General features: G+C 39.9%; 2 protein-coding genes across 2 annotated transcripts; both read left to right on the forward strand.

The window, feature by feature from the left end:
• Positions 1–2,588: 2,588 nt before the first annotated feature.
• LOC110870636 lies at positions 2,589–6,080 on the forward strand. The gene is made up of 4 exons (XM_022119816.1): positions 2,589–3,534; positions 3,650–5,339; positions 5,393–5,903; positions 6,024–6,080. Exons 1-4 carry the CDS (start codon positions 2,589–2,591, stop codon positions 6,078–6,080), a joined length of 3,204 nt encoding a protein of 1,067 aa, XP_021975508.1.
• Positions 6,081–10,608: 4,528 nt separating this feature from the next.
• Positions 10,609–11,517, forward strand: LOC110870637. Its single transcript, XM_022119817.1, has one exon. The coding sequence runs from the start codon at positions 10,609–10,611 to the stop codon at positions 11,515–11,517; it is 909 nt and encodes a 302-aa protein (XP_021975509.1).
• The last annotated feature ends 12,119 nt before the right edge of the window (positions 11,518–23,636 follow it).

A 23,636-nucleotide genomic window follows, 5' to 3' on the forward strand; every position in this document is an offset into this window, starting at 1 on the left:
TTAGGTGGGCGAACATAAAATTAAGTGATATTCGTCATTCATTGGGGCAGCCAATGGTGATATGACCACAGTCACCGAAATGAGTCGAGTGACAAATACTGTGGGTAGTTGGTTTCATATCAGAAACATTGTAATCTCTCTTAATACTGTAAATTATAACTAAACATGATTTAACATAAACAAGAATGATTCATTCAGTATTTCCCGCTGACAAAACCTTTTTAAAACGCGTTTCAGGTAATTACAGTAGATTGGAGTAAGGATTGGATCCAGCACTGAAGGACTTCAAGAAGTGGCTTATTTTATTAATTAAATCAACTTAAGAAATATTGTTTTTGGGTTTATCCCGTATTAAAAGCTACCTTTGTAAAACATGGAATTTATTCCATCTATTTAAATAAAATCCGGTGTTTCTAAACTCTGATATTTTTCCTAACTCACGGTTCTGATGAAATTCCGCTGTAATGTTTTTCAAAAATAATCACCGGTACCACTTGACTGCTCGCGGCTTCCGATTCCGGCCAGGATGGGGTCGGGGGTCGTGACATATACACTAGACTATTTGTAACCATAAAGTGTTCTTCTTACCGAGAACAGTAGTACGTACAAAGTTTACGTAGGTTTTACGTAAGTGTCCTTCACATCCGAGGACAGGGGTACGCGGGAGTTTACGTAGGTTTTACGTAAGTGCCTGACACAACCGAGGCCGTAATGAGTATAAGTTCACGTAGGTTTTACGTGAGTGTCCTTCGCAGCCTGAGGACAGTGATGAGTACAAGTATACGTAGGTTTTACATATGTGTCCTGCGCATCGGAGGACGTTGGTAGATAGTATAGTAACAGTGTAAGTACAGGTATCTATTCAATCTCATTCCTTCAATCCCATTCCCAAACCCCGGGAATCCCATGCCTTGGTAAAAGTGTGAACTCACCTTGGTTTGCTCGGTATGTTATTGCTTCTAGTGTAAATTAATGGTTAAGTCCGTTACACACAACCTAAGGTACATTGCACATAAATTCGATGTAAGCGTTTACGTTCAATTAGGGTTTACACCCCCTTGATGTCCAAACAGCTGTGTTTCGTGTGAAAATTCTGTACAGAATGTCATGGCATAGATTGTTCATGCATACAGTATCTACAGTCATATACAGTGGCATACAGTAGCACGTTGTAATATACAGAAACATACAGTAGGCTCAATCACTGGTGTTTGAAATAAACTAAGACACTTGTATATGTATGAAATTCGAACTACACAACACCACAAAACTTGGACAAAGCAATATAAATGAAACTTAGACCCTACTAACATCAACAAGAGTCGGATCATGTGTCATGTTACCAAAAAACCCGGATTTTATAGACGGTTTATCAAAAGACTTTTCTAAAATTTCAAGACCTCTAACAAAATTACTTGAAAAAGATGCCCCTTTCATCTTTGACAAGGATTGCAATCAAGCATTTCTAACCCTCAAGGAAATGCTAGTCAATGCACCTATCATGATAGCGCCTGATTGGAAATTACCTTTCGAAATCATGTGTGATGCAAGTGACTTTGCAGTTGGAGCAGTCTTGGGACAAAGAAAAGAAAAGCATTTTCACCGAATTTATTATGCTAGTAAAACACTTAATGATGCACAAGAAAATTACACAACAACTGAAAAAGAGTTACTAGCTTTGGTATTTGCTTTTGATAAATTTTGTTCTTATCTTGTTCTTTCTAAAATGATAGTCTATACAGATCATGCAGCCATTCGATATCTCTTCAAGAAACAGGATGCTAAACCTGCCGAACAGCTTCTTTCGGAATAACCACCTCAGCCTCCTCCACCGTCTCCGTAGATTCCAGGAGTCTGAAATTAACCTCACGTTTCCCTCTCGTATTGAGCTTAACCCTATCCGCATATGTAACCTAAGGAGAGCTATTAGGGTTTGAACTCTCTCCTACAACATGCACAGCATCAGGTTTAGCGACATCATGACCATCGGCTTTAATATCAACTGGAACTGTGATCTTGGTAAGTTCATCTATGACGTTAACTATCTTCGGTCCCTGTTGATGATCAGACAAAACACCCCTACGCGGACAGAATGTTTTGCCGTCAATGTTCAATAACCTAGTAGCAAAACCCTTATTAGGGTTTGACGAGGACGACAGAATATCTGGCGGCTTAACATGTCTGGCATCCATATCCGACGGCTTGAACTGACTATAATCCATACCACACAAAATCTAGAAGCATGCAACGAGCAGTGAATACAAACGAAAAAGGAAAACCCAGCGAAATTGGCAACAAACCCTAGCAGGAAAACGAAACAAAGAACTAACCCTAATCCTGACGTCAAAAGATTAGTAACCACGGTGAAGTCTAGTATCCTTACTCAGAAGGAACGACAACACCACAATAGCTAACCCAAATCAATCAAGAAGAAGATCAGCAAGAACGAACGAACAAGAAAGCTAGGGTTTCTCTTGATCTCCAATTTCGCCCAGAGCCATCAAAAGTTTCTTGGTGATAGATTACCGTTTCCGGTAGTCGAATATTATGTAAAGAATGTTTGGGCGAAGTATGGTTTTGTAAAGGCTATGATGAACTCAGATGGATTTTTCTTTTTCAAATTTGACTCTAAGGAGGGTATGAATAAAGTTCTTGAGGGGGGTCCATGGTTGATACGTAAGATGCCGTTATTCCTGAATGTATGGGGTCCGACAATCAGTTTAAAGAAGGATGGTATTAAGTCTGTTCCTGTTTGGATCAAGCTTCATAATGTTCCTCTTGCTGTTTACACGGATGATGGTCTTAGTCTTCTGGCTTCAAAAGTTGGTGTTCCCAAGAGGTTAGACGCTTATACAGCTGATATGTGTATTGATAATTGGGGTCGGACCAGTTATGCTCGTGCTTTGGTGGAGATAAATGCAGAAAAGGAATTGAAGAATCAAGTAGTAGTTGCTATTCCAAAGATGGATGAAGAGGGTTTTGTAAAGGAAAATATTAAAATAGAGTACGAGTGGAAACCACATCGATGTGATACTTGTCGTTTATTTGGCCATAATAATTTGTCATGCCCGAGAACTCCGAAGGATAAAGCAAAACAGGTTATTATTGATGAGGAGGGGTACATTATGGATAAAAGGAAAACAGCAAAGTATGGTTTTCCACAGAAAAAACAAAAGCCGGAGTTCATGTACAAGCCTAAGTCTAATTCTACGGGTGCTAGTGCCTCAGGAACGAAAGATCAGCCGGAAGCCATAAGAGTGTCCTATCCTGTGGACACTCAAAATAAGTTTGAAAGTCTAGCAGATGATACTTTGAAATCAGGTACATTAAATGAGTTGCATTCTGAGGAGCCAATTTATGAGAAGATTGATGGAACAGGGAGTAGCCGAGTTGTTAAGAGTTCAAAACAACCAAATCAGAGTAATGCTGAGGAGGAGGGTTTTGTTGATCCTATCCAAACGGAAGTTTCGTCTTTTATGAGTATGAAGACAAAGAATGATCGTTCTGAGGGGGCAAGCACTCCCGTTGACATGGGTTTTTATGGATAGCATAGCTGCCTGGAATATAAGGGGCTTGAACCGGCCCCTGAAACAAAGGGAGGTTCAGCAAATAGTTAAAGAAAATCATTTAAATGTTTGTGCTATCTTAGAGTCTCACGTGGAGGTTTTAAAGCTTTCGAAAGTGTGTGGTAGAGTGTTTAAAAAGTGGGAATGGACGTCCAATGGAGGGGTATGTAACAAAGGGACCAGAATCATTGTGGGATGGAATGATGATCGTATTCAGCTTATGGTGCTAGCTCAAACAGACCAGGTTATGCATGTCCAGCTTAAGTCTAACATCGATTCCAAAGTATTGTTTGTGTCTTTTGTCTATGCTAAGAATACTTACCAAGAACGACGGGTTTTATGGCAAGACCTATGCAAGCATAGGTTGGTAGTCAGGAATCAACCGTGGATTGTGATGGGGGATTTCAACTCGGCCCTTTATATGGATGATTGTTTGCATGGATCCTCCACTCCTACGACAGGTATGAGGGACTTTTTTGAATGTGTTCAACATAATGAGTTGCTAGATATTCCAGGCCATGGTCTTCATTTTACGTGGAACCAAAAACCTAGAGATGGAATAGGCGTCCTAAAGAAGATTGATCGGGTGATGGGTAATGTAAATTTCCTAGATGATTTCCCGAATGCTCATGTGGTTTATCACCCTTACCGATTGTCGGACCACACACCATGTATTTTGAAAACGGCTAGAGAGGTTCGGCCAAAGCCAAAACCTTTCAAGTTTGCTAATTTCATTGCTACTAAGGATGGTTTTAAGGAGTGTGTAATGGCTGAATGGAGCAAAAACATTGTAGGTATTCCGATGCTCTCAGTGGTAAAAAAGCTACGAAACCTGAAACATCCCTTACAGAATCTTCTACACAAACAAGGTAATTTGCATGCTAAAGTTAATGAACTTAGATCTAGTCTGGATGAAGTTCATAAGCTGATTGACCAGAACCCGTTTGATGCTGAGCTTCGGGTCAAAGAATCAAACATTATAAAGGAGCTTCATAGTGCTGCTTATGATGAGGAGTCTTTCGTGAAACAGAAGGCTAAACTTGATTGGCTTAGTGCGGGAGATGGCAACACGACACATTTCCACAATTTTGTTAAGAGTAGGAATGCAAGGAGCAAAATTCACTCAATTAATGATGCTAATGGTAATCATTTTGAAGGTTCAGATGTGGAATGTGCTTTAGTTGATCACTATATGAAGTTTTTGGGAATCGAGAATGAGGTTGATGATATGTCTATGGAGGATTTGTTTTCAAAGACCGTTAACCCAGTTGAAGCTAATCATATGATTCGGCCTGTGACTTGTGAAGAAATAAAGGCTGCAATGTTCAGTATTGGAGATAATAAAGCTCCCGGGCCAGATGGTTTCACGTCGGTTTTCTTCAAGAAAGCTTGGGATATAGTGGGTGAGGAGGTCTCGGATGCTATTATGCAGTTTTTTGATAATGGTAAATTGCTTCAGCAGGTAAACCACACTATAATTGCTCTCGTTCCTAAAGTTCCTACTTCCTCTTCGGTTTTGGAATATAGACCCATCTCTTGTTGCAATGTCATTTTTAAATGCATTAGCAAAATTTTGGCAGATCGAATAAAAGGTAGTTTGGGTAGTTTGGTGAATATAAATCAATCAGCGTTTGTTCCGGGTAGGAGGATATCTGATAATATTCTGCTCACTCAGGAGTTAATGCATAATTACCATCTTCATAAGGGAAAACCAAAAATAAGGGAAAACCAAGGTGTGCTTTCAAGATTGATATCCAGAAAGCCTATGATACGGTTAGCTGGTCTTTTCTGAAGTCTATTTTAACCAGTTTTGGTTTTCCAAATAGAATGGTTGATTGGATTATGACATGTGTTTCCACCGTTTCCTTTTCTCTGAGCGTCAATGGGAATCTTTGTGGTTATTTCAAAGAAACTATGTATGTTGAATATGAATGGTTCCCGTGTAGATGTTCTAAATGCTGTGTTTTTGGCCACTCGATTGAAACTTGTCCTCAAACCCCAAAGAAGCCTGCTAATGTTAAGAAGCCTGCTAATGTTAAGAGGGTGGATCAGAATGATAAGGGTCAAGTGCATGAGAATCGTTATGCGAAGAAGTATCCGGTTGTTGATGAAGATGGGTATCAAGGGGTTCCGACTAGGAAAGTGGCTCGCAAACAGGGATTCCAAGTTAATAAACAAAAACAGAAATTTGAATATAGACCGGTGATTGCAAAACCGAACGGGGAGGTGAAAAAAGATGCTTCATCAAGTGCTGTTGAATCTCAAAACCCTTTTGCTGCTTTGAATGACATTGAAGGTGATGGGTTCGTTGACTCAGATAGTGAGGAGGTTGTGGAGGTATATAATGAAACGAACGAATTTATGTTACAAAACTCTAAGAAACCGAATGATAAACAAGGGGCAAGCACTCCTTCTCCAGTTGTTTCTAATGATTAGTCTTGCTGCATGGAATACTAGGGGGTTGAACCGCCCTCTGAAACAACAGGAGGTTCGGCAAATTGTAAAGGAGAATAAGTTGTCTTTTTGTGCTATTCTTGAATCCCATGTGGATATTCACAATCTGAATAAGGTTTGTTCTTCTGTTTTCCGTCGGTGGGAATGGACTTCGAATGGGAGTAGTTGTCACAAGGGTACGAGAATCATTGCTAGCTGGGATCCGGGTATTTTTGATGTCATCTTGCTAGATCAATCTTCTCAGGTTATGCACTTCCAAATCATTTTTAAGCAAGATAAAAAACTTTTATTTTGTTCAGTAGTGTATGCGGATAATTATTATATCACTCGAAGGGAGTTATGGAAACATTTATCTAAACATAAAGTGTTTGTTGGTAACAATCCATGGGTTATTTTAGGCGACTTTAATTCAGCTTTGAATCTAGATGATAATCTATGTGCGCTTCGAATATTTCTCCTGGTATGAAAGAATTCCAAGAGTGTGTATCGGATATAGAAGCGTTTGATATAAATAGTTCGGGAATGCATTTTAGGTGGAACCAAAAGCCTAAGAAGGGTGTTGGATTATTAAAGAAAATTGATAGAATTATGGGCAATACCCCTTTTGTTGATGTCTTTCCCAATTCGGTAGCGTTTTTCCACCCGAATCGATTATCCGATCACTGTCCTTGTTTGCTAAAGATTCCAGCTATAGAGAACAAGAAGCATAATTCGTTCAAGTTTGCTAATTTTTTAGTTTATAAACCGGGTTTTATTGAGGCGGTCAAGAAGGTATGGGAAAGTAATGTTGAAGGCGTTCAACAATTCCAGTTGGTAAAAAAACTTCGTCTTTTGAAAAGACCTCTTCGTGCTTTATTATTCCAACAAGGTAATTTGCATAAGAAAGTAGAGACTTTGCGTGGGGAGTTGGATGACATTCAACGGAAGGTAGATAGAAGTCCCTCCGATCTTAATCTTCGTGATCAAGAATCAAGGATTACGGCTGCCTTTCAAGAGGCTTGCCTAGATGAAGAGCGTTTTTTAAAACAAAAATCTAAAGTTGATTGGCTTCGGGCAGGTGATTCCAATACGGCTTTCTTTCATGCTTCGTTGAAAAGCAGAAATCATGTGACTCGCATTGAGGTTATTATGAATTCGGAAGGGGAGATGTTTGAAGGGGAAAGTGTATCTAAGGCGCTTGTTACTCATTATGAGAAGTTCCTTGGTAGTGAAGATGCCTTAGAGCTTCGTCCCTCATATGATCTTTTCTCGAATAAGCTGAATACTAATGATTCTATTCATATGATTCGTCCGATGACGTGTGAAGAGGTTAAACGGGCTATGTTTTCTATTGGTAATGAAAAAGCTCCTGGCCCAGATGGGTATACGGCGGCATTCTTTAAAGGTGCGTGGGATGTGATTGGGATTGATGTTTCGAATGCTATCATAGATTTCTTTAATACAGTTAAACTTATTCGGGAACTGAATAATACTCCCATCGTTCTTATCCCTAAGAAGCCCACGCCGTCTACGGTCATGGATTATCGTCCAATAGCATGCTGTAATGTTATTTATAAATGTATCAGCAAGATTGTGGCGGATCGTATTAAAGGTTGTTTGAGCCAAATTGTTGGTATTAACCAATCGGCTTTTGTTCCGGGAAGGAAGATATCTGATAACATTCTACTCACTCAGGAGCTGATGCACAATTATCATAGGAGTTTTGGGCCTCCACGGTGTGCGTTTAAAGTGGATATTCAGAAAGCTTACGATACGGTTCATTGGAACTTTCTAAAGGATGTGCTCATCGGGTTTGGGTTCAACTCGAGGATGGTGGATTGGATTATGATTTGTGTGTCAACTCCAACCTATTCTCTTTGTGTCAATGGGGAAATTCATGGGTATTTCAAAGGTCGTCGGGGGTTACGTCAAGGAGATCCGCTTTCTCCTTATCTATTCACGCTTGTCATGGAAATTCTAACGTGTATTCTTCAGCACGCTTCTAGGTTGGATAGGTCGTTCAAGTTTCACAATAAATGTGAGAAGCAGCGTATTATCAACCTCTGTTTTGCAGATGATTTGTTTCTGTTTGCTCGTGGAGATGTTTATTCAGCTCGATTTATTATGCAAGCTCTTTCTCGCTTCACAAATATGTCGGGATTGGTCCCTAGTATTCAAAAAAGCACAGCATTCTTCTGTAATGTTTCGAATGGTGTCAAGGATGCTATTTTGCATATCTTACCATTTGAGGAGGGAGTTTTGCCGGTTAGGTACTTGGGTGTTCCTCTTATTTCATCAAGACTTCTTGCTAAAGATTGTAGTGTTTTGGTGGAGAGAATGGAGAAGAGAATCACTAATTGGAGGAACAAGCTGCTTTCTTTTCTAGGTAGGCTGCAACTTATTAATTCGGTTTTGGCTTCGATGCATGTTTACTGGTCTTCAGTTTTCATCTTACCCGCTAGTATTATTAAAGATCTGGAAGCGAAAATGCGGAATTTTCTTTGGTCTCAAGATGCGACTTTTCATAGAGGTAAAGCTAAAGTTTCTTGGAATGCTATCTGCGTTCCAAAGTATGAAGGCGGGCTGGGTATTAGGAGGCTTAGAGATGTTAATAAGCCTCTTATGGCGTCTCATGCTTGGAGTGTTTTGATCAAGAGGAATTCGTTATGGGTCGCATGGATTTACTCGTATAGGTTAAAGCAAGGTAATTTTTGGAGGTGTAATGAAGGGGCGAATTGCAGCTGGTCATGGAGAAAAATTTTACAAATCAGGCCGCTCTTAAGTAGTTATATATGGTCGAAGTTAGGGAATGGTAAAACAACCTCAGCTTGGTTTGACACATGGAGTAATCTAGGGCCTCTCATAAACTTCTTATCGCCTAGAATGATATCCAATGCAGGTTTTTTGTTACATGCCAAGGTTGCGGATGTTTATTCTGGTAATCTGTGGGCTTGGCCGCAGGCGTGGAGATCTCGGTTTAATGATTTGAATCAGCTAGATAATATCCACTTGCAACCGAATAAAGCTGACAGATTATGCTGGAAAGAAGGTGACGTTCTACATGATTTTTCTTCGTCTAGAGTATGGCAGTCCCTTCGGTCTAGGGAGCAAGAGATCGACTGGGTTAATATTGTGTGGTTTAATCAATGCATTCCTAGACATGCGTTCTTAATGTGGCTCATTATGCGTCGAAAGCTCCTCACGCAAGATATCATCTTAAAGTGGGATATCTCAAGACGTAAAAATATGAACATGATGTGTTGCCTCTTGTGTTTCGAGAATGTGGATTCTCACGAACACCTCTTCTTTGAGTGTCGGTTCTCAGCTCAAATCTGGTGTACGGTCCGAGATAAGGCGGGAATGGCTAATGTTGATCAAAAATGGTCCTCAATTGTCAGTTGGCTTAAGGATCGTGGTAAGTCGAAGAGGGCGGCTGATTATGTTAGTAGGCTTTTGGTTGGGGCGACGGCTTATGTTATTTGGCAAGAGCGTAATCAGAGACTATTCAGAAATCAAACGAGACCCCCGGAAGTTATTCGAGATACAATTCTCAAGACTATTCGTTATAAACTAATGGGTGTGAAGTTCAAGCAGTGTGCTAATGTAAGGAAGCTGTTGGAAGAGTGGGAGATTGCTGAAGACAAGATGAACGATGATGGAGGCTAACTATCATTTTGGCTAGTTGATTGTGTGGTTTTCTAGATAAGTGTCTAGTTTGTTTTGATCTGTTTTAGTTGGACGTTTGGCTTACTTACATGGGGCATGTCTCATGTTTGAACTAGTGTGGATGTCTCCTCACTACTTGTTTTTTGTTTGTGAATATATAAAATCACCGGGGTAACCCTTTACCCAAAAAAAAACATCCTGCTTTCAGATATCATGATAAGTGCAAGCAGCAGAAGATTATCAACGTGTCTTTTGCTGATGATCTATTCCTTTTTGTTAATCCTGACATGGTCTCTGTTAAAGTGATGCGAGACACTTTGGAGTTGTTCACTAGAATATCGGGTTTAACCCCGAATCTAGCTAAAAGCACGATGTTTTTTTGTAACGTCTCTTCTGTGGTTAAGCAGGAAATTCGCTCTCTTTTGCCGTTTCAAGAGGGAGATCTTCCTGTTAGGTATTTGGGGGTTCCGCTAATTTCTACTAAACTCATGTATAAGGATTGCAAGATTCTAGTGGACCGGGTAGATAAAAAGATTGATCATTGGATGAATAAATCTCTTTCTTTTGCGGGAAGGCTTCAGCTGTTTAAGTCACTCATATCGGCTATGCACATTTATTGGGCCTCTGTGTTTATGCTTCCGGCTCGCATTATTGGTGATATTGAAAAAAGGATGCGGAATTTTTTATGGAGTGGGGGGTTGGGTAAAGTAGCTCATCCTAAAGTGGCCTGGAAAAACGTATGTCTTCCTAAGTCGGAAGGGGGCTTGGGTATTCGAAGGATCCAAGATATGAACAAAGCGCTGCTTGCGAACCATGTTTGGAGTATTTTGCTTAAAAGAGAGTCTCTTTGGGTCAAATGGGTTCATTCTTACAGGATTAAGGGAAAGAACTTTTGGGATATTCCTTTTCAGGGCAGTATGAGTTGGGGTGGAGAAAAATTCTAATGCTTCGATCATCCATTCGTCAGTTTGTTTGGCATGCTATTGGTAATGGCCGGAACACGAATGCATGGCATGACAACTGGTGTGATCATAGCCCTTTGGGAGATTTCATTACTCCAAGACGAATACATGGGGCGGGTTTTAATATGCGCTCTAATGTTGCAGATCTTGTAAATCAACAAAATGAGTGGTTGTGGCCGGCTACGTGGCTTCAGATATATCCGGTTTTGAGGAATCTTATGCCGCCGATTCTTAACCAAAACGCTCCAGATAGGCTGATTTGGAAGGATATACAAGATAAGCATAGGGAGTTTAGTGCGAGTGAGGTTTGGGAGAACATCCGCTCGCATGGGGAAGAGGTAGGTTGGGCTGAGTTGGTGTGGTTTAGTCAATGTATCCCTAGACACTCGTTTCACATGTGGCTAGTTATTAAGAATAAGCTGAAAACTCAGGATCGTATGGGGATTTGGGACGTCGGAAGTGCAACCAATCTAAATCTCATGTGTTGTCCGCTTTGCTGGAATGGTAAAGATTCTCGTGATCATTTATTTTTTCAGTGTCCTTATGGTTTGCAAGTGTGGAATATGGTAAAAAGGTTGGCTTACATGGAAACAGTTGATGCCAAATGGGACTCTATTATGACATGGTTTTCACAAAACCCTTCGGGTAAGTCGTCAGAAATTTTAGTTGGTAAAATGGTTGTTGCTGCTTCGACTTATTTTATCTGGCAAGAAAGAAACAACAGGTTATTTTCTCCAAATCACCGGAATGCTACTTTGATTGCAAATATAGTCCTCCATACGGTTCGCATGAAGTTGATGACGTTCAAGGCAGGGAGAGGTTCCAAGAACCCGTTATTGTTAGAGCGGTGGAAGTTCCAAGTGAAGACTATGAGCATCGATCCAGGCTAGAGTTGTTTGTAGTCTTTGTTAGTCCGTTTTGTTGCCATTGTTTCGGCTTCTGGTTGTTTTTTGGTTGGTTGTTTGTTTTGCTTGGTCGTGGATGTTTGTTGGTTTTTGGTTTTGCTAGTCTTGGTATGCCAAGTCTAGCCCTAGTGTGCTTCTCTGGCACGCTCGTGTGATTCTTTATTCTTTATATATAAAATTCACCGGGGTAACCCTTTACCCAAAAAAAAAACAGGATGCTAAACCACGTTTGATTCGGTGGATTCTACTCCTCCAAGAATTTTATATTGAAATCAAAGACAAAAGAGGAGCCGAAAACACCGCAGCAGCTCATCTTTCACGCTTAGAAGACCCAGCTTTGGAGGCAACCAGGGACGAGCTAATCAACGAAAAATTTCCAACAGAGTCCCTAGAAATGGTGGAATACAGACAAGAGCCATGGTATGCCGACTATGCTAATTACCTAGCTAGTGGTATAGTCGCCAAAGGATGGCCACATCACCAAAGAAAGAAATTCTTTGCTGATGTAAAGCACTACTTTTGGGAAGATCCTTATCTTTTCAAAATGTGTGCCGACCAACTCATCCGACGGTGCGTACATGGTAGCGAAGCAAGAAGAATTCTCCGCCATTGTCATGAAGGTCCATACGGAGGACATCATGGTGCCGCTAGTACCACACGAAAGGTATTTGAATCAGGATTTTATTGGCCTACCATTTACAAAGACGCCCAAAGTCTTGTTAAGACATGTGACGCTTGCCAAAGATCAGGTAATATTTCTTCCAAAAACGAAATGCCACAAAATGGCATTCTTGTTTGTGAAATTTTTTATGTGTGGGGACTCGACTTTATAGGACCTTTCCCACCGTCAAAAGGAAACAAATATATACTTGTGGCGGTAGATTACTTGTCTAAATGGACCGAGGCCGAGGCACTTCCAACAAACGATGGAAGAATCGTGGTAAGATTTCTGAAAAAATTATTCTCTCGTTTTGGCACACCAAAAGCGTTAATAAGTGATAGAGGTACCCATTTTTGTAACCATCAACTTGAAAAATTTTTAACAAGATATGGGGTCTATCACAGGGTCTCAACAGCATATCACCCTCAAATAAATGGACAAGCCGAAGTGACTAATAGAGGTTTAAAACGAATACTTGAAAAAACCGTAGGGTTAAATAAAAAGGAATGGGCTGATAAATTAGATGATGCTTTATGGGCTTTTCGAACTGCTTATAAAACAACAATAGGTAAAACCCCATATAAGCTCGTTTATGGAAAAAGTTGTCATTTGCCAGTAGAAATAGCTCACAAGGCCTACTGGGTAATTAAAAATGTAAACTTAGATTTAGAATTTGCTGGTAAAAATCGATTTTGTCAATTAAAAGAATTAGACGAATTAAGGAATTATGCATACTCTAACTCTGAAATTTATAAGGAAAGAATGAAAAATTTGCATGATAAACACATTAAACCTAATGAATTTCGAGTAGGAGATCAAGTTCTTTTGTTTAATTCACGACTTCGATTATTTCCTGGAAAATTAAAGTCTACGTGGTCAGGACCTTTTTCTATCACCCATATTTTTCCACACGGTGCGGTAGAAATTAAATCTCGGAATGGAATCCCATTCAAAGTCAATGGCCAATGGCTGAAACTCTATCAAGGATTCATTGAGGGTGAGGAGGAAGAAATCTCGCTTCAAACGGTCGAAGAGTAAAAGCATCAACATCATACCTGGTAAGTTACGAACAAACGGGATGACATCTTAATCGGTAAGTCTTCTAACCGAGTTTTGGGAAAACAGGGCACTCACACGAGCACTTAAAATTTTTTTTAATTTTGCTCGGCACGAGGCCGTGTCCGCTGGACACGGGGCGTGTCCGCGCGACTGTCGGGATAAAACCCCTTTTCCAAATAGTTTCTTCATTTCCACACGCCCCGTTTCCCCGAAAACTCTCTGGTTCAGGCGATTTTCCGCAGAATTTCGACATCTCCTCTACTTCTAACAACATCAAGGTATGATTCTATCATCATTAGTAGTTAGATTAAGCACTTGCATGTAGTTAAAACATCAAAAATTTGGGGAAAATCTAGGGTTCTTGAACTTCATCCGGATCGAACCTCAAATTTTTGCATAAATCTGTTAGCATTAGTTTAGATTAGTGTTATAGGAAGTAAATCCACTTGTATTGTTCAAAGATTCGCCCGATTTCTCACAAAAACCCCAAACCCTTATTTTTTATCCGAAAAATATAAAATTGAAGGGGTAAACGGTTTGTTTTGGGAAAAACGGCACTTGGGGTTTCATTTTTGGGGGAAACCGCACCTACTGGACCAAAAATTTTCAAGTTTTTGGGACCGGGTCGAAAAATGAAGTTTTTAAGTAACAGACGTCTGGACACGGGGTCGTGTCCGCTGAACACGGGGCCGTGTCCAGCTAGCTGTTTGCGGTTTTCTCCGAAAATTTCTCTGTTTCGTGCTAACTTTTGGTATATTCTTTCAGATGTCGAAGAATTTACAAGGTTCAATGCAAGTGAGCTCGACGCTAGAGCAAGATACGATGTGCTTCGAACCAGACCGGAGGAATACCCAAGACAAGTGTGCACAGATCTTTTGGGATTAGTGAACCAATGGGACCGCTTCAACAACCTAGTCACCGGGCCGCTGAGAGTCACCCTTACTACTCGCCTTCGCTCGGTCCCCGAATATACTCTGGAATTCTATAGCACACTCGTGTTCAATTCAAGGTGCGACCCATTTGATAATGATGGGGTAGAATTCCGATGTGGGGGAACCAAGTACTCAATTTCGATGGCACAGTTTGGGTCGATGGTAGGGTTGTATGCGGAAGAAGATGCGGGTAATGAAGAAAACACTGGAGGGTTACGTGAACTAGGAGAAGACGAACGCCAAGCCGCTTGGGCTCAAATAGGAGATGGGCACTACAACCCGAGCAGCACTAAGAGCACTAGGTTGAGGGACCCTCTTTACCGATATATTCATCGAGTCCTCACCTACTCTCTTAATCAGAGGCATGATAGCAGTGGCGTTGTTGGGCTGAGAGATCTGACAGTTCTTCATTGCATTCATACCCGCAGACACCTCGATGTTCCGTACCTCCTGCTCCGAAACATGCATTGGAACCGGCTTGCTACTCCACCAACCCCTATCTTCTTCGGGGGGTGGATATACCATCTCTTCAAGCGCTTCGTGAACATGCCTCAGTCTTTCAAAAGGAGCCCATGGTCGGGAAGAGTGGACATACACATCTGTCGCTCCATGAACTTGATCTATGAAGCCGAAGACGGGTCGGTTAGCTTCCAACGAGTCTAAGGGCATGCATGGAACCCGTAAGAGGCACTTATCCTTCATGCTCCACAGTTCCAACCACCTCCTCAATACCAATAACAGCCCCATGGTGATCCGGGCCAACCCTCCTCACAAGGAGGCGGTTTTCCTAACTTCCAAAGTTTACATGATTTGTTGCAGGAAAACCTCATGTGCACCTGGAACACCTATAACTTGGCGAGCAACACGTACACCCGGGTCGGAGCAATTGAGAGAAACATCTCCGACATTCAGGATGACATCGGGAACATCCGGGAGTACATGGCGGGGCACGGAGGAGGACGTGATGATGAGGATGAGCACATGGACTAGGCGGGTGGAGTAGAGGATGAAGCAGCTGGTAGAAGGTCCCACAGGTTAACCCTCTTTTCTTTTGAACAATTTCCGGCCTGCGTGCCGAGTGTTGAACAATTTACTTTCCTTTAACTCTTTTTATTTTCTGCATTTGTTTTTCTTTTTTTTTTAACTATGTGATGTGGATGTTGAACTATGGTAATTTAGGATGTTTGCTATGGTTTGGTGTAGTGTTTATTGATAAAACAGGTACATACGAGGCTTAGAGCACTAAACATTAGTGCTACTAAAGTCGGGACAGGAGAACCGAAGCCAGAAACCTGTTTTTTTTTCACCTTTGTAGATTGTCTACACGGGGTCGTGTCCAGCCAACACGCCCTCGTGCCCACTTCCCCAGACCTGCTGTTTGTTTAATTCTGCATATTTTTGCCAGACACGGGGTCGTGCCCAGCCAACACGCCCCCGTGTCCACCTTCTGTAAGTTTTCGTTACTGGCACTCTGAACACGGGGTCGTGCTCATCGAGCACGGGGCCGTGTCTAGACGCCCAGTAACATAAAATTTTGCTTTTCCACACCTTTTTACACATTCAATCAAGCTAAAAACTTATTTTTGGGACACATTGAGGACAGAGTGTAATTTAAGTGTGGGGGGGATGCTAAAACCTTCAATCTTGCAAGTCCTAATTACAAGCCTTACACAAAACTCTATTGGAACCGCTAAATCACCCCAAATTTTTTCAAAAAAAAATTCACTTTTTTTTACTTATCTAGGTTTAATTTGGGAATTTCAAGTTCTAAAAAAGGTTATATTTTTATAAATTTACGACCGATAGCGTCGTGATAAAAAAAAGAACCAATATAAGAAAATTATGAAACGGCATGACAAGTTTAGTTAAAATTTGATTATATATACTTGATCACATAAAAACTCATTCCCACAAAAAGTGAGTTTTGAGACTTTATTGAGCATACAAATACATATCTTTAAACTAAATGCTCATTCTTCGTTTCTTGTGTGAATAGCCGCTTGGTTCTTACGACTCTAGAACTTGCCACGACGATACATTCCCGGTCCTTACCAACTTAAACCCGAGTAAGTAAATGATGGAGGCATTAGGACTAACTTTTTTTTATTTCTACACCATTATTTTTCTTTTTTTTTTTACCACCTACCCAAAATCCCCCTCGTTAACCCCTTTGAGCCTAAACCTTTTCATTTCTTAACCCAAAACAAACACCCTTTTACCCACCAAAACCCTTTTTCATTTTAAACCCTTTATTTTAGTAATAAGGCTCGGTTTTTCTTATGACTTCGTTAAAAAAATGATGATAAAGCCAAAAGAAATAAACAAACAAGTTTATCAAAAAAAAATTAACTTTGTTTAAAAGAAATGCTTCATCAAAATAAAAAGTTATGAAAAATAAAAAGTCTTCCGAAAAACCGATGCTTTTTACCCTTTCGCCCTTTTTACTAACCACTAACCCAACCACCCACCTTTAGCCCAAGCCTAACCCTTCACCCCAAAAGTCCTCTTGATATTTACAAAGGTGCATAGTTAAAAAGGAGGAGGATTGATTGCTTGGCAAGCTTATGGTAGGAGTAAGTTCCATGCCGCTCTTGAGTGACTTACTAAAAATATATCTTCGGCCGAGTGTTGAGTGAATCCCCGTGAAGTATGTGAACTTGTATATAAATGGAATTTTAAAAAGGTATGTTATGCCCTAATAAGTAATTTATCTTATGTAATGTTTTTAATAAATCATGACGAATAGGATTGTAAATAAATAAAAATAAAAACTTAATAAAGAATCTTGGAAATCCCGACACTCTATGACAAGCCCAAAAACCTTCTCTTCTACCCATTCCATTTGGGAGTGTAAAACCACATTATAAAGAGTTTTGCTTGAGTACAAGCAAAGATTCAAGTATGGGGGTATTTGATGTGCACAAAATGCAACATATAAATTACATCAATTGTGGCATAAAACTAACCCTTTTTTTAGTACTAATGTTGGAAAAAGTGTGTTTTTGTCTTCCTTTTGTATTTTCAGGATTAAATGAGCTCAAATGAACAAAAGAAGCAAAAAGGCAGCCAAATCTAACATAAATACAAGAAAAGGAACAAACGTAGCATGCCCGACCCCCCGACAGCATCTTCCCAAGGAAAAACAAGAAAACAGAATACTGAACACGCCCCGTGCTCAATGAGCACGGGGGCGTGCCCAAGTGTCAGCAGAAAAGACAAAGTTGTAGAAGCTTCTATCGCCCACCACGGGGTCGTGCTTAGCGGACACGGGGCTGTGGTCAACTCTAAGATTCGCAGAATCTAGGGAAATCTTGATAGTACAGATACGCTTCTGCACATGGGGTCGTGCTAAGCGGACACGGGGGCGTGGTCAACTAATGTAGACAAACTGCAATTAATGAAGAAAGAGAAGGAGGATGGACACGGGGTCGTGCCCAATGGACACGGGGCCGTGCCCGAGCTGTTGTTTAGGCTATAAATAGGGGTGCTTGCCTCATTTGCAAACCATCCCTTGACACACCACCTCTCTCACACTTCACCCACCACCCACCACCATCACAACACCATCATCCACCACCATCATCCATCATAGAGTGTGTGAGTCGTCTCGGGATCCAAGATTGATCGTAAGAGTTCTTGACAATCAAAGGCCATGTTTGCCTAAGTCTCTTACATCACTTGATGAAGTCAAGTGTTTAGTGTAATACTTTTTATTTTTAATCTTTTCGCACTTTTTATTTGGTTATGTATTTATGACTTTAATAACTAGTTTCTTATGTTGAAGGTGATTCTTCCTTATCGTTTGTCCGTGGTGTCTTGGCATTATTTTACTGTCTATATAAAATAAAAGATTTTCACCATTCATATCTCCACGGTCTATATGGAGATATGTTGGCTACCTGGTCGGGGGTTAAGGGAACGGTTTGGTAAGAGTCTTGCCATTGTTCAGTGTATAGATCCTGCAAAGGACCTGGGTCAAATTTAGTAGGATCTCCTTCAATACCCACCGGTATTGGATGGCGGGGGTCCAAACTCTTTGATCCCCTCATAAGTAAGCTACTATTAAAACTTTAACCCGGCTACTTAGGACTATATCCCTGCTGACTCAGACTACTTAGCCGAGGGTAACGTCACCTTCAAAAGAAGGGCCTACCACATTATGCATGAATAACTTAATTAATTATCTTTCAATAATCCGACCCTTTAGGATTGTATCCTTGCTGACTCAAACTACTGGGTTGAGGGTAACGTCACCTTCAAAAGAGGGGCCTACTACAATAACTAAGATAATCTCTTAAAAAGTGCAAAAGTGCGGAAATAATCAAAGGTTACACTACACACGAGTCGGATCCAAGTGATTCATCTTGTCTATCTGTTTTTATTTTTATTTTATTTTTCAGCATTATTAGTTAGTTTTATTTTTCTAGTTTAAAACATTTTTCTAACTTTTTAATTTGATTAGACGTTGAGGATAAACCGGTACTAAAAGTTCTTGTGTCCTTGGACGACCTCGATATCTTACCAACACTATACTACGTCCAAGATGGGTGCACTTGCCCATATGTGTGTTTAGTGTTAGTAAATATCATGTTTTATGTCACACCCCCAAAAACCCACACGCGGAGTACCACCGCTTGGAGGCGTGACTGACCAGGGTCAAGCCATCAATCATATCAAACATAGCATTTAATAATAAAAGTAATTAATGTAATTCATCATAACATGATTGATGTTTCAAAACCAAACATTGTTTAAGTAGCGGAAGCATGAACTGTAAAACCCAAAACGTAAGTATCGATGTGTGAATGTAAAAGTGTTTAATAAGCATTCACATGTTCTTGTCCACAACGACCCGCTTCTCCTCTGGTGCAAGCTCCAAGTATACCTAAGGTCCTGCAAGGCATGCAGCAAATAATCAACAAACTAGTTGAGCGAATTCACAGAAAGTAAGTTCATAACATAGTGCACAAGTATAACTAGTGGGGGCTTCCCATACTAGTGTGTACTAAAGGTGGGGGCTTCCCAAACCTTGTGTTTATATTACCGGTGGGGGCTTCCCACGTTTATCCTTACTAATGAGGGCTTCTCATTAGTGGTACTTACTAGACTAACTTCCAACCATGTGTTCTTCTTTACCGAGAACAGGAATACGTACTGGGTCACGTAGGCTTTACGTGACGTGCCCTTCCCCGAGGACAGTGGTACGCGTGGGGGCTACGTAGGCTTTACGCAGCGTGTCCTTCCGACCCGGAAGACAGTAGAAGGTATTGGGTTACGTAGGCTTTACGTAACGTGTCCTCCCGACCCGGGAGACAAATGGCAAATACTGGGTTACGTAGGCTTTACGTAACGTGTCCTGACTATCCTGAGGACGATGGTCTATAGTCTAGTGAATGCGTAAGTACGAGTAACTCTTTCAATATCAACATATCCAACCCAATTCCCAACCCGGGAATCCCATGCCTTGGCTGTGTGAACTCACCTTGGTTTGCTCGGCAGATACACAAAGAGTACAGGTAGCAAGTAAATGGTCAACCACGTCCTATCATGGTTATTATACAAGTCAGGTTTTGACTAAGGTAATACGCGTGTGCATCACATATGTTAACACGTTACCATCACGTATACATGTAAACAGGTAAGAGCATAGCATTAATATTCATGTGCGATCCAATGTCTAAGCCCGAAAGTCACCCAACCCAATTAACATTCAGCCAATTCATATAACGGCCCAATCTAATCAGTCCAGATTCTTAATCGGCCCAAATAGTAAACGCATACAAGTCCAATAACAAACAGTCCACAAATCAAATCATTGGGCCCAACTGATTGGGCCCGTGACAGTGAAGGCCCAAACAATGTACGTGCATTAACCAGTCTCGAGTCGCAACCGGCGATCTCGAGTCGCAACCGGGGATTACGAGTCGCAACAGCTAGTTGCGAGTCGCAATGGTGATCTCGGCTCATCATGGTCTGGTTACGAGTCGCGATATGACTCGCAACCATGGTTGCGGTTCGTGCTGTTGCTTTTCGAGTCGCAATGGTGATACCGAGTCGCAACCGTGTGTGTGTAACTGGTTTCCATAATTCTAGTCAATTAAACTCCGTGATTTCAGCTAACACCTTGGACAGTTTCGCAATTCCGATCAATCAACAGTTAATTCAGATTTCATGCATATTCATAACAATCCAAGAACATCGAACCAGCAAATAAATCAGTAATTGTGCATATGAACCATATCTTATAACATTCAATTAGATTAATCCTTGAAATATAACTACCCCGTAGCCTATCAATTCTAATACCCGAAACAATATATGATAGCCGATTATTAGATCATGCATTCAAGAACTTATAAACATTTATCAAAAAAAACCTTATCAACAAACCACGACCCAAATCACAGCACCTAACCATGGATTAATCAACATCATACAATTCCGATTTCGTGACTATAAAACCGATTAACAAGAGTATTATCATCACACATCATCAACAACTATCCGAATGAACATGAAATCACGTATAAACAACATGCTATCTAACAATACAAATCACAATCACACTAACCGGATTAGGGAAGGAGAAGAGAACGATCCGAATGGGGATGTTCTTGCCGTCGGTTCCAAGCACACGAGAGAAGGAGAGGAAATCGCCTAGGGTTTGTGTGTGTGGTGTTTTTGCAAAACAATCAAAATCAAACCCTCACATGTGGTTTTGTGTTTGCGAGTGGGGAGTGGGCCGAGCCCACTCGGCTGCCTAATGGATCCGTGAACAAGGGGTGGCCCAAAGGGCTTGTGTGACCGGTTATAATGTGCAATCGGGTTTTAGTGTGTAGTTTGGGCTCGTGCAACACATAACATACATACACACATAATGCACATAAACAAACATTCATTTAAAATCATATAATTCAGTTCTCATAAGCACGTAACGTTACATCAAAGCAAGTCTAAGGTCCGAGTTGTCACATTTTATAAATTTAAAACTTGGCTAAAAAAGTGTAAACGGGCTTAAAATATATATATAAACCTATAACACTACACACGCATCACTAATCTTCTTTTTGAACCTATTCAGTTCGAGGTACAACTTTCTTGAATATCCGTTATGTAAGCTATATGTTATTTAATTTTATGTATGTTTATTAAATTGTTGTATTGTTCAGGGACTGGATGTGATTGTGCATAGGGGTATATACGAGGCTACAAAGGGTATTTACGACTAAAGCTTTGGGACCTTAAAAAAACCAGCTTAGAGGGGGCCTCGACTGGTGCTTGTTGCATGACCTACAGAGGTCACATCAATGAAAGGGTAGACACCCGTTTCAAGCATTTAACATCTTTATTAATGATTTTTTTTATCAAATGAGTTTGTTGACAAATACCATAAAGGTATAAAACTTAGGAAAGTGACATTAACACCTAACAGTATTTTTCTTTTGTTATAATAACATGGTGCTAATCATGCAAAAAAAATATGTTTCAATCGTTAGTTAAAAGTTTTAGTTTGTGTCTGTTGATCCAGTTTTAATTTTTTTTTTGTTTTAGTTTGGTTTTGGATCACACATTTCTAGGGCTGTCCAAAAAGCTCGCGGCTCGGAGCTCGCTCGAAACTCGCTCGGATTTAGCTCGGAAAAAGCTCGCTCGATATGTCTCGGTGTTGAGGATTTTGCATTGCTGAAGACAACATAAGTAAGCTACTTTATCATATCAAATACGTTTGTTTGGATTGAAAAATGCTAAAGTAACTATGTCAAATGGTATTAATAACAACCATCTAAGGGTTTGTATATATGCTTGAATGTAATTTTTTTGTTTATGTATGCCTACTGTTATGGAGACTTTATTTATCCTATTTTGGCCTTTGATGGATTGGATTATAACGTGCACGCTAGCTGTTTGTATATATGCGTGAATGAAAACTTTGTGTTCTCCTAAAGCATTTAGTGTATCATTTTTTCTTCAGTTGTTGGTTTTGTGTTTTTCTGAAGAGTTTGGTGTGTCGTTTTCCTTCTATTGTTGAATTGTTAACACTGATGTGAGTAATTTTTGTAGGTTTTGGCAAATGGATTGGACTAACCAATAAATTGAAGATATCTTGCATTTTGTAATATAATACTCATGGTGTTGATGTTTTTTATAGTTAATACGCATTGACTTTTGGAATCAAAACGCACGGTAGCGCCTCATGCCTTTTAAAACCAAGCAACATTTTGAAAGTGATTTATATAATATGTCAATATATTTGTATTATTTTGTTAATATATCGATCATTAATAATTAATATAAATAAGTTTCTCGAGCCCGGGAAGCAATCCCGGGTGATAACCTAGTATATAATATATAATCTATATCTATATTATATAATAAAAGAAACCACTTTTAGGACACTTGTCATCATATTAGGCCATCTCCTTATAGATAATTAGTATTTTAGTTTAATATCTTATAGATAATTATTATTTTAGTTTAATATTATTTAGTTTAATATCTTATATTATAGATAACTCTTCTACTAAATATTATTAGTTTAATATCATATGGATTTTCTGGTATACCAAAAACTATCTTTAAATGATATTCATTTATTTCATTGGACCCGCATAAATCTCCACTATTATTCACTTTACCGCGAAAGTTAAAAAAAAAATCAATATTTTATGAACTAAGAGGCTAACCAAACGCTTTGGATTTTCAACATTCAATAATTTTTATTATTTGTACTCTTTTATTTTACAACAAGCCACACACCTATAGCCGGCTATGGTGTGCGGGGAGAACTTTCACATAAGGCCCGTGATTTCGAGGGATACGATATTTTTTTAAAAATTCGATATATATATGTTATTTAAAATAAATTGTAAACACATACCAATTTCAATAAAAACCAAACTTTGTATTAATATATTAAATATTTTTATTTTCACTATACAAAATTACATTTACTCGACCCATGTAATACATGAGGTTTTTTAAGATATAGATATTCGTTTATTTCATTGGACCCGCATAAATCTCCTCTATTATTCACTTTGCCGCGAAAATTAAAAAAAACAATATTTTATGAACTAAGAGGCTAACCAAACGCTTTGGTTTTTCAACATTCAATAATTTTTATTATTTGTACTCTTTTATTTTACAACAAGCCACACACCTATAGCCGGCTATAGTGTGCGGGGAGAACTTTTTTTTTTTGGGTAAAGGGTTACCCCGGTGAATTTTATATTAAAAATAAAACCAAGTGTGAAGCAAAAGCACTTCACAGTTCTCCCAAGCAACATGAAACAGGGGAGTTACAACTCGAAAACAAACGAGACAACAAGACAACGCAAAGGACACACTCCAAACAAACAAGGAGGCCACTACAAATAAAAAACAGACACAAGACACTAGCCGCAATCATCATCCGCTACCAACAATCCACGGGGCAGCCTCCACTGTGTGCGGGG

This window comes from Helianthus annuus, chromosome 8 (assembly GCF_002127325.2).
Source record: "Helianthus annuus cultivar XRQ/B chromosome 8, HanXRQr2.0-SUNRISE, whole genome shotgun sequence".
NCBI classification, from domain to species: domain Eukaryota; kingdom Viridiplantae; phylum Streptophyta; class Magnoliopsida; order Asterales; family Asteraceae; genus Helianthus; species Helianthus annuus.

What these genes read in the sequence shown, in the direction of transcription:
- LOC110870636 (XM_022119816.1), top strand. Translation starts at nt 2,589, where the DNA reads ATGATGAACTCAGATGGATTTTTCTTTTTCAAATTTGACTCTAAGGAG. An exon ending in AAGCACTCCCGTTGACATGG is followed by an intron (nt 3,535 to 3,649) that starts GTTTTTATGGAT and finishes GTGCTATCTTAG; the next exon opens with AGTCTCACGTGGAGGTTTTA. An exon ending in TCCAGAAAGCCTATGATACG is followed by an intron (nt 5,340 to 5,392) that starts GTTAGCTGGTCT and finishes TTTTCCAAATAG; the next exon opens with AATGGTTGATTGGATTATGA.
- LOC110870637 (XM_022119817.1), top strand. Translation starts at nt 10,609, where the DNA reads ATGCTTCGATCATCCATTCGTCAGTTTGTTTGGCATGCTATTGGTAAT.